This window comes from Telmatherina bonti, assembly GCF_933228915.1.
Source record: "Telmatherina bonti genome assembly, chromosome: 3".
NCBI lineage: Eukaryota > Metazoa > Chordata > Actinopteri > Atheriniformes > Telmatherinidae > Telmatherina > Telmatherina bonti.
The window spans coordinates 23,231,020-23,242,796 of record NC_136621.1 but is presented as its reverse complement, the minus strand read 5'-3'; the positions used below and the strand labels follow the sequence as shown (position 1 = coordinate 23,242,796).

The 11,777-nt window shown below is 38.8% G+C and overlaps 2 protein-coding genes across 2 annotated transcripts; one reads left to right on the top strand and one right to left on the bottom strand.

Moving 5' to 3' along the window:
- The first annotated feature begins 946 nt into the window (after window positions 1–946).
- Window positions 947–2,160, top strand: tmem187 (transmembrane protein 187). Its single transcript, XM_079264424.1, has one exon. The coding sequence runs from the start codon at window positions 1,064–1,066 to the stop codon at window positions 1,847–1,849; it is 786 nt and encodes a 261-aa protein (XP_079120550.1). The 5' UTR covers window positions 947–1,063; the 3' UTR covers window positions 1,850–2,160.
- Window positions 2,161–2,734: 574 nt separating this feature from the next.
- Window positions 2,735–11,140, bottom strand: LOC306774427 (dnaJ homolog subfamily A member 3, mitochondrial-like; the record flags this gene model as incomplete). The annotated part of the gene is made up of 12 exons (XM_079264454.1): window positions 2,735–4,669; window positions 4,802–4,933; window positions 5,153–5,247; window positions 5,634–5,749; window positions 6,098–6,226; window positions 6,845–6,909; window positions 7,092–7,239; window positions 7,346–7,498; window positions 7,723–7,932; window positions 8,028–8,111; window positions 8,378–8,514; window positions 10,936–11,140. The coding sequence occupies 11 exons, from the start codon at window positions 11,138–11,140 to the stop codon at window positions 4,815–4,817; spliced, it is 1,461 nt and encodes a 486-aa protein (XP_079120580.1). The 3' UTR covers window positions 2,735–4,669; window positions 4,802–4,814.
- Window positions 11,141–11,777: the final 637 nt, after the last annotated feature.

Genomic DNA, 11,777 nt, shown 5'->3' with positions numbered 1-11,777 from the left:
AAATATAACTTCTACTTAACTATTCTTCTACTCAAGTATTCAGGATAAAACTACACTGAATGAATGTTGAATTCACTGAAAACCATCAGGATCAAACAAGTCATGATAATACAAAACTGGCTAAAGAAAACACAGTTGCATACTATAAAACAGAGGTGTCCAAAGTCAGCCTTTAGGGGCCATAGTCCTGCACGTTTTCAGTGGGTCCCTGCTCCAACACATCTGGTTCAAATGGATCCAAAAGCCTAAGAAATTCTGTACAATGGCACATTATTTTGACTCAGCTGTGTTGGGAGCAGGAAAACATGTACAGCATGAACAACAAACATCACTGAAATCTCATCCTTGCTTTCATAAAACTCTAATATGGAGAAGCTTGTCTGTATCAAGTTGTTTGAAAACTACTTTTCAACTTGTGTTTGTTTTTTGTTGTTGTTGTTTTGTTTGTTTGTTTTTTGTCGTTGTTGTTTTGTTTGTTTGTTAGTTTGTTTTTTGTTGCTGTTGTTTTGTTTGTTTGTTTGTTTGTTTTGTTTGTCTTGTCCAACATTTAAGCAAGCAGAATAATGGGCTGGATGCTGTGTTCTGCTCAGCAAATCTACTTTACCAAGGGGAGCTTTATGGATATAATGATCCCCTTGATATTCTGGATTCTTTTTTTTTTTTTTTTTTTTTGAATAATTATTTGCATTACAGAGTAGCATAATACTACTGGACTGGACCGAAGAGGATAGAAGAGGGACAGAAAATTAACGTAAAAAAGAATAAACAAAAGGAAAAAAATACCTCGTAGAGAGAGAGAGAGAAAGATGTACACATACACATATACATATGCATCTACTGTATGTTTGTCACCGTTGATGCAACAGTTAACAAAAGAAGGCGAGGCTGCACGAGCAGCACCCAGCCAATCCACGCTGTCCGTTTAAGACCACGTGAATCTAAAATCCGGAAAAACAAATACAGTTCTGACTTTGGACTGAAGTTTGACAACTAAACATCGGTATTCTGTTTTAACCTCTTCAGATTTGCTGTCTGCCATCTAAACGTTTGTATAAAATAGAAAATGATGACAGCTCTGGTTCACGTTCTGGTGCCCTTCATCCTCTGTGTCGCTTTAGCGAACACGAGCCTTTTCAGTAAAATTAAAGTGGACCTCACTTACGAGCATTACGCAGAGAAAAGACTCGATAACATGCCTGCTTTCTTGGCGATGCCGTGTAACTGTCTGGTTAATTTGGGTTACGTCTACGTGGGACTGTACTGGTTGTGGTGGCATAAAGGTCTCAAAGAAACCGAACAGGGTCGCTACATGAGAAAAGTGTTCGCCCTCATGGCCGTCTTTTACGCACCTGTTCAGTGGACACGTCTGACCACGCTGCGGCGCGCTCCTGCTGTGCTCGACCAGTGGCTCACATTGCCCATCTTTGCGTGGGTTCCTGTGTGGATTGACTTCATAGAGCACCTTCCAGCGAAGTGGCACGCGTCGCGCGCGGCACTGTTCGAACTTTGTTCGGTCGCCAGCTATGGCCTGTCCCTGGTTCACGAGCAAGGCTTTGAGGTGGCGCTGGGGTGCCACGTGCTTTTGGCACTGTACAAGGGAATTCGTGTGCATCTGACCCACGGGGACGGTCGGTCAGGGAGATACTTCTTGCTGGCGATGCTATCATGTGCTGGATTCGTGGTGCTGAAGCTGACGGACCACTGGCTTGCTGGGTTTTGGTTGTTCCAACGACTCACTGGTCACTTCTGGTCAAAGGTTTGCGACGTGCTGCAGTTCCACTTCAGCTTCTGTTTCTTAACAACAGTAACAGACAGGGCACAGGCGAGGACTGCAGCCCGGAAGAAGTGAGAAGCTCTGGTGGTCTCAAATAAAGCGCAGGATCTTTACCAGTGATTCTTCTAAGTCTCCGTTTGATAATGGCCTGTGATGTACAACGAAACCTCTGTGAAGGACTCACCATCTTCTACGAACTTCCCATTGTCTAAATGGGTAGGAATTACTTCTGTGCACAAATTCATGTCCATATATCTGCAAAACAGATCCTACATTTTATATTTGCAATTCCTAACTGGACTGTAAACATACATCTTGTTTTTCTTTCGTTGGGATTTTTAATATCACAAGATTTTAAGCTTTGCTGGTAAAATAAAATAAGGTGGTCCTAACAGTGAGTCCATTGTCTTTGCTGAAAGGGACCAGTTCATTAGCATTCATTTTGCTACCAATGGTTGGTTATTCAAACGGTTAAGAAATATGAGTGTGGGAAAATCCTGATCAACATTTGGGCACAGTGAAGTCAATAGTGAATGCACCCGCTCTAATTATCAAAGCTTTATAGACTTATTGAAGGCAAGTCTTTCAAGTCTTTTTTTCCCTGTTGAGATTATTGGGCTTTTTTCTAGTCACACTTTTATTAATTCTGGCCAAAGACAATTAATGATACCAATTGTACAAAAAACTTAAATAAAATTTTTTTTAAAAGAAAATACAGGAGAAGTAACTAATTTATGTATGCTTCTGTAAAAAGAAGCACGTGTGGTAGAGTGCAGCTGTAGCTAATAACTCAAGAATGTCAGACTGAACAAGTTAAAGAACTTAGAGGTAGATGCCTAATAAAGCAACATGACAGGAATCCATGCCAAAAATTGACTGATGCACTACAGTTGTTACACTGTTGCAAAGAAAACTTTAACATGACAAAAAAGGAACAAGCATGTCAGAATTTTCTAAAGGCAGAAGATGGATTCTGTTTAATAAATGAATACAAGAACACAGAAGATGTCTTGATGACAGTTTTGAAGTTTTCAGACTGACAGTCCAGAAATGACATTAGCATATTTACTCAGCCTCTAATATAACATTTACTTCTTGGTAAGAAATGTGTACTTCATGACAAATACAAACATAATGTTGCAATGATAATATATAAATAGTGTTGCCTTTCATAAAGATATGAGGCACAAAAAATCCAATTTTAGAATTATGTACAAAAGAAATGCCGAAATGAGTACCCTCACAGCCAAATTCAACTAATTAATAAATGATTTGCCATATTTACATGTGCTCAAATGAATATCATCTGAGAAAATTATCATTGCATGATGAGCTGCTCTGCACAGAATATGCTAAACACATCAGAGCATCCATGTTATTTATGCTACCCAGAGAAATTGTGGTGGTATTGTTGCATATTTTTGCATGTCGTTGCAATGGTTGTCTATGGATCAGGAAAGTAATCCTTCATATAGATCAGGTTAAGCATCTGATAAATAAATATTATCTGATCTGTTTGTGCACCAAACAAACAGCCAGCAGTGACATTTCTGAACGCCTTCAGAAGGGATGTGGAGTCAGTGAAAACACAATGAAGCCTGATTAAAACTGAACAAGACAATATTTCAAGTGAACACTTCAAATGTGATGACATATACAAGTCTGTGCCGTGTGAAAACATTATACCAGCAGTGTGATACAGATGTGAAACTTAATTCCTGATACTCCATCAGGTGAGTGTACTGAACCCTCATTAACAGTCCCCATGGGGTTGCGATTAGACCCTTCTTAAGAGCTGCAAAGACCTTCTGACAGCACTTTATCTTTGTTGCAATGGCTGCTTCCCGAGGCAAAGCTCCAACAAATGCATCTTGGGTACTTTGCTTATTCTGTCTAAATAAACTGCATTGTGCATAAAAACATTACTGAACATGATTGGCAGCTACTGCACAACAAAACAAAAAAGTAAAAGACAAATATTTTGTTTCAACATGAAAAAGGATTCCTCATGTTCATCTTCCTGATAGTTTGCATGAATCCCAGCGCAGATTACAAGAACTGTGCGCCAGTGTCACCTCGTTCCCTGTAGAAAAAAAAAAACTAACATTGACAACAAATGAAACAGGATTTTTTTTTAAATAAATTTTTAAGAATCAAATTTCTATGGACTTTTTTGTATGGATGTCACTTAAGATGCTTCTGGGCTACTTCACCCAGTTAGACACCGGACACCTGTCAAACTCCTCTTTTTATCTTGCATTGCAGCTCACAGGAGAGCTAAACACTACTCAGGTCTTTGTAAAGCTTGTGGCACACAAAGCGTTTGTACAACAATCTCAACCATTTATTTGAACATATTGAAGATTAGTTGTTGTTAAATATTATTCTCACCAAATTATATTCTTTCTTGGAACATTACAATAAAAACTGCACGATCCATGAAGAAGAATCAATGACAATATTATGTTATAATCCCATTCAAATAATTTATGCACATCTGGCTGCAATAAAGTTTTACTGCCTGTTTTATCCTCTTAAGTCTTAAATATTTGTCGTCAACCTGTAGGTTTCATCTAAAATATTTTTGATAGCTGGTAACTTTCTATGGAGCACTGCTTCAGCCGCTATGAGCAGGGAGAAAACCAGCAAGTCACTTCTTCAAGCAGACACTAAGTTTCTCAGCCAGGCATGTGTCTGTTGTGAAGGGTCAGTGGACGTATGGATAAACTTGGCGTCCACTTGGCTCGTTTCTCAGCTTCAGCTTCAACAACATGTTACTGTGTCTACACCATCACCAACACTCGGTCTCGTTCTTCCAGTCCCTGTTCCCAATGTCCCAAGCGGTGTGGAGGTCGTTACTGTATTTCTTTTCTTCCTTTACAGCTTTGTTTTTGTCTGAAAATGTAAAACAGAAATTCAAATAAACAGCAACCATCATGCAAATAAATGGGCTCCTTTTTGCTTTTTAGTTGATATGGAGCAAAACTGAAATTAATCAGAAAATGTTTAGCTGTTGACATTTCTGACCTGTAACTGAGTGTTAACTAAACATTTTCTTTAGTTTGGAAAAGAAACCTTCTTCCTCCTTCTGCTTATCCTGCCCGTCTTCCTCTGACGTGGTCGACTTTGCACCAGAACCAGAAGTCCTGCTGCCCCCTCCTGGACAAATATGTGCATTTTAAACAGCCTGCTGACGGACCGACAACGTAGCAAAACACCATTCATAACAAAACAAAATGATGTTTTCTGGTTAAAAAAAAATGTCTATTAAGCTGGACATGACTTAATGAAGGTATTTTTTAAAGAATTTATATCTGTTTGAAAACTAAAAAATGATTTGATAAAATAATAAACTTCAGTTTAAGCAGAAGTTCTGACCTGCTGAAGGGTCAACACCATTGACACTACCCTGAACATCCGCCTCCTCCTCTGCATAACTCAGAATCAAAGAGCGTTGCCTTCGGGTTAACTTCCTGCAGGAAGAACAGACCATAGTTACTGACAGATAAGCAGAGTTAAGCAATTGTTTCCAACACACAGCATATTATAAAATCTAGTTAACTAAATATGAAGTACTGGTCTGTCCATGCAGTACAACAGTAACTAAAACAAGTCAGAGTATTTAATGTTTTACTATTATTATAATCAGCTCTGAATCACTGAATTAGTGACTCACACAGTGTCCAAGACATTAATAAATAATGTATTATTCGTGGAAAGACCAATCTGAGTATGTTACAGTCACAACAGGCTAAATTGGTGCTAAATAACAGACTTTCCAAAGAAGAAAGTCCATGTGAGTTTATGTACTGCAGAAATCTGAACAGCATTTTGAAACAGGCTCGCGTATGGCTCTTACTTAGGCACTTTGATCTTGATGTGAACAAAGTGATCTCCATAACTATAGCTGTTCATCCTCCGAATGCCTTTCCCCTGCAGCCGAATCACCTGATCAGCCTGGCAACCAGATGGAATCTGAAAACACAGAGTTGCACACTGTAAAACTTACAGTCCAGGTGTTTGATACTCCAATTTGGATGCCTAGAACTGGTTCTTATTTATAAGGAACATTATGTTACTACCATTTACTGTAAATATTGAAACTAGTAGTAGAAAAACAAAGCAAGAAAGCTTCAATTCTAATGGTGACAATAAAGTTTAATTATCAAACCAAAAACCAGACAATAATTAAATTAATATGTCTGTGAAATAAAAATCTAAAGTCCTCTTCCTTGAACATATTTCCAGCATCAACAATCACTGCTTATATTTGGACATCTATTACATTTACTATCAAAAGACTAAACCCTGCCAGTTACTCACCATTATACTGATGGTGTCATAGAGGCCCTGAGTGGTAGCTGTGCCCCCCAGGATAGCCTGAGCTATGGAAATAAAGGCATCTGAGTGGATATCAACTCCATTTCGTCTGAACACCGGACTCTTCTGGACCTGGACATTTCAAATATAACAAACACTTACAGATCACATTAGTGTGATGCAGGCAATTACATGGGTAGGTAAATGGACATGTACTTTTATAGCGCTTTTCCAGTCATACTGACCATCCGAAGCACTTTACACTACATGGTACATTCACCCGTTCACACACTCATACTACTTGGGGTTCAGTGTTTTGCCCAAGAACACTTCAGCATGTAGGCAGGGAAAGCCTAATTTTGACTCTTCTTCCTCCTGAGTTACAGCTGCTAACATCAATAACTATGTGCTTAATTTTGGTTTATTATAGTTTATAAATTTGCACCTCTGTTAATCTGTTCCCTGTGTTATTGTGCTCAAACTGCTGACTCATCTCCCAGCATCTACTCTGCTCTACCCAGGTTCATTTGAATGCTTACAAATATAATACTTCGCACTGTTCTTGGGTGAAACACCGAATCACATATTCCCCCCCCTAATGGGGTCATCTGTGTGCATGCAGGGGAAAAACTGTGGTATAAATTGCAAATATAAAAAGGCATACATGGGTTGTTTCTATATTAAATTAAGTCAGTCATATTAATGCATTTAGTTTTAGTGTTTAGTCAATATTTTTAAAATCAAACTCACCCTGAATGTAATGAGGATTTCTTTTGATCCAACAGACATGCGTACTGTCTGACCATTATCCACTCCTGCAAGAAAACATCACAAAACAGAAATAGTTCGACCAAATTTGTATAAATTCAAAATCTGGCACAATGAATGTGCCAATAATCCCAAGAGATAATTTCTGTGATAACTACAATAGATTAGGACAGATTTAAGAACTTGTTTTCTCTTTTTTCCAGGATGAGATTCCAGATAAAAGACTGACCAGCAGGCACAGGCACTGTGACTGTCTGTCTCTTCTTGGTCTGGCCAGACCCCCCACACAGAACGCAGCGCGTGATTATGACAGACCCTTTCCCACCACATCGTCGGCATGTGGTACGCATCATGAAAGGGCCTGTGTTGACCGATTCCTTCAGGAAGCAAGACGAACAAATATATTATGACAAACAGAAGTGGGGTTAGGGTCCTGAGGTGAAAATTTCAGATAGTTTCTTTAGTAGAGTCTAAAAAACTAACCATGCCTGTGCCATTGCAGTAATGACACTGGGACACCCTGGTGCCCGGCTCATTGCCTTTTCCGTAACATCTTGGGCAGTCGTCATCAATGTTTACACTCAGATCCTTATTCACACCTTTAGCCGCTTCAGAAAACGTCAGCTCCATCACATACTGTGGAAAACAGGAAATTTATTAACCAAAATCAATTTTTGCATTTGTTTCCCAACAGCTTGCAACACTTTACTGGTATGTTTCACAAATTTTCCCCTTGATTCAATAACTACAATGTAAGCACTCATCAATAAGCAAAATGTTTTGTAATGTAAAATTCTGCTGTGAGGACGTATGTGAAGAGATGTTATGTTTTAACTACAATGTTCTCTGTAAGGTTTTACCTCAGGCCTTTGGTCAAACATGCTGTGGATATCTCCAAAGCCCATGCCTCCTGAAAACTCTCCAAAGATCTTCCTGAAGAGCTCCTCCGGATCTATGTGTGTCCCACCTGCCCTGTAGTACTGCTGCTGGCCAGCCCCAGCACGGTTCTGGTCAAAACCTGCCGCTCCGTATGTGTCATACTGCTTTCTCTTTACGTCATCGCTCAGCACCTAAAAATAGATCAATAACACATTGCTCCTGCAGCTCTGGTAATAATAAAACCATTTCTATGGATGCAGAAAGAAAACTCATGTCTGTTCTGTACCTCATATGCTTCAGCCAACTTGGCAAACTTCTCTTTGGCCTCTGGGTCATCTGGGTTGGTGTCTGGGTGGTACTTCTTTGCCATCTGCAGAACAATAAAAATGTGAGTAAAACTAGACAAAATGCATTCAATTATTTTATTCATTAAAACTCAAAAAGGAAAAAAAAAGTTTTGTTTTGCTTTGTTTTTTTACATTTAAAGATATTTATTCAACAAAAAGCTCCAGATAATTTTACATCTCACCATTTCCTACCAAACATAGTGTTCATTTTCCAGTTCTTTTCAAAAATGACAATCACACACTTGAGAGAAACATCAGCATGATGTAAGACAAATGTGTGTGTGAAGACCTGATAGTAAGCCTTCTTGATGTCCTTCTGCGAGGCAGTCCGAGAGACACCCAGGATTTCATAGAAGTCCTGTTTGTTCGCCAGCTTGCAGCTGGAGTGGAAAAAGCGGCAGCTTGTTCCATGGAGACATCTCACTCCTGTAGAAGAAAAAGATGCAAAAAAAGACTTCAACAAAGAGATTGCATATTTACAACTGATGGTTCAACACTTTTCAGACTAATGCATGAAGAAAAATAGGCTCCTACATTACATGAGCAACAACAGAAAGATGTTATATTTTAATATTAAAGTACAAATATAGGGTTTTTTTTTTTTAGAGGGGGGTGTGTCTAGTCATAGATTTATTAAACTGAAGATTAGTTGCCGTTCCTTGTCACATATGAAAGGCAAACTGTGGGATCAAAACTACTGATTGGTAGAAAGACAATATTTTAACATATTCAAGGGTGCTTAGAAATCCAGACATCAGTTTTCAGGTGTTATGTCTTGAATTAAATATTTACCTAAAAAAAAAAAGATTTGTGAAAAAGAACAAAACAATGATAATTATAATAAGAACTTATTTTCTCATGTTTCAGAAAAAAAACAGGACATTGAATTCCAGGAGGAAGAAAAACATGCTAAAATATTCATGTCAACATAAAGATTAAATGTGAACCAGGTGTGTAACATGACTAGTTATACCTGTAATCTAACTTAGGAAAACTGAACCTTATAAAAAAAAATATATATATATATATTAAATATATTTTATATATTAATATTTTTTACTTAACCCCGCAATGGACCAGAGACTTGTCCAGGGTGTACCCTGCCTTTCGCCCAGTGATTGCTGAGATAGGTTCAGGCTTTCCTGTGACCCTTAAAAAAGGATAGGTAATCTTGCTCAGACATTTTTTTTCTACTCTAGGCGAACTGGCTCCTCGCCCCAATAGTAGTCTATACATTTTGAAATCATGAACAACAAGAAATGTTGTTAAACCTCTCAGTTTACTGTAAATCTGTAAAAACTCTGACCAATCAAAACATTCTGGCCGAATTGAAGTTGTTCATGTCTTATATTTTGTAAGATTCTTCATGGCTGAGAAAATGCAGAAAGGATTTCCCGACCCGGCTCGATTTATTTGGCTCCTCTGGCTAAACAGCCGAGAAAGAAAAAATTGTTGGTGGAAAAAGCTGCAAACTAGAAAAGCACTCGGAGAGCGCAAACCTCCACCACGGTTTTTTAAAAAAATTCGTGAATCCAAATGGTGATCTGGATCACCACCAAAATTAAATCTGTTCTTACTTTTCACATTTCCAACAACTCCTGAAAATTGAATTAAAATCAGTCAATAACTTTTTGAGTTATCTTGAACGCAAACAGATAAACGTCGATAAAAACATGAAGTCCTTGGCGGAAGTAAGAAAAAAGCCTTGGATCACGCAAGCAGCAAAACCAGAGGAGCCAAGACAGGGTGCCTTTCACATCTTCTTAGCTCCCAAACATTACCTACCCCAGCTTTAATTTGACTAAGCGGTTAAAAATGGCAGCTACTAAGCATGGCTGGATGGCTAGATGGCTGATAAAGAAATAAACATCTTACAAAAAGAGAATAGATTTTCTTCTATGGGATGTAGATATTTTTGGAAGGAAGGAACACTGAAATTTCAGCCTAATGATGAGAAAAATAGATTTTCCTTTTAGCCAGTGTTTTCAGGAGCCATTGTGGAAGGTCTAAAGAGTCATTTGTGACTCCGGAGCCACAGGTTAAAGACCCTAACACCTTTCTGGAGGTTTTAGCGACCGTTGCATGTCTACCAAACCTTTATCGGTTTCTGCCCAGGTTGGAGGTAATTTAGTTGCAACAGAACAAAACCAGCCTGGTAATGGTGGCTGTGTAAAGAACAGTCGTGGGTTATTTCTTAAGAATTTAGAAATGGGTCACCTCAAATCTACTGCTTTAATGTTACAACCTAGGTGTGTTTTGGTCAAGGATGTATTGCAGCAGTCACAATGAAACATGTTTACAACTTTATCAGTAATCCAATGTTTCAGTAAGAGTGTGAGCTTCAGAAATAGAGTATATATACTATAAAAAGTAGACATTTCATAAACCATCTGCTGACATACTCAACATACTCAAAAGCAGTCTGGGGCTTAAATTTGAAGCAAAAACTCAATTCAAGAATTCATGCAAAACAAGTCAGCGCTGTTTTAAGGAAAGGATGCTACCAAGTATTCATTAAACTCATTTTTTCTCCCCAGTTTGTGAGAAGATTCTGACCATGGCAAACCGAGCAAAGCAGTTTTCCAGCAGGTCTGGTCCAAACAAGTGGATGCAGGCTGCTCTGGGTTTTTCTTCCCCTCCAGTCATTACATCAGCCTTAACCAAGGTTAACCAGTCTGTGCGACCAGTTTGGACTGCAGCGACTTTTATCCATCTACAGTCACACGCCACAGCGTTTACACAAAATAACATTTACTGCACAACCTGCAGGAGTGGCATACATCAGAAGGTGTGTCCATGCAAGAAACTCCTGTGATGTTTTGCTAAAAGTTGGCTAACTTATCTAACCTGTCAGTCCTGTCAATGTCACCACATATCCGCGAGTCCAGGAGCTCAGAATCACTTCTATCCTTCCCCGATGCACCTGCCGGACTGTCGCTTGACAAACACCCGCATGTCTCTTAGGGATGACGAGTAAATAGTGCCTGAGATGTCCAGAAGAAACCGATGCTGCAAACCAGCGTGTAGTTAGCCGGGTGGCGGAGCACGCCATCTTTTGCGTCATTACCGGTGACGACGGGCCAGCGTATGTTATGCGCATGTGCAGTAGCTTCAAACGGAAATTGACACCAGCATTAAAAAAAAAGTTACTTTTTATAAACAAATAATTAAATAAAGAAGTACTTTGGCAACCCAAATCTTTTCTTTTACATAACCATTTTGTTATATAAAAAACTATTATCGTCTGTAGTTGCTGGGTTTGTTTGTTTTTTTTTTTTTTTTATCATTTAGACAGGTTTGGAAACAGAAATAACCAACAAGAATATGTGTGAATCAAATGTATTTCAAAGTTTTGTTTTTTTTCTACCTTAGGTTGATTTAATTATTCGATTTGCTGCCATGTGAACTAAAATCTTGGCTTTGCCACATAGACAGTAGATGGCAGCACTAAGCTGTTTGAGACACTCATGAACTGGTGTACAGCTCAGGGGTCATATTTATTAAGTATTAGAGAACAGAATGCCATTTAAGTTGTAAGTACTGAGCATAAACATATTTATCAATCTTCTCAAGACTGAGAATTATTCCCACTCCCCCATCCAGACATCCAGGGTGTTCTAAAAGGTTTGTAGAGCAGTGGTGGGGAACTTCGGTCCTCGTCCTGGAAGTTTTCAATGTGTCTCTGACTC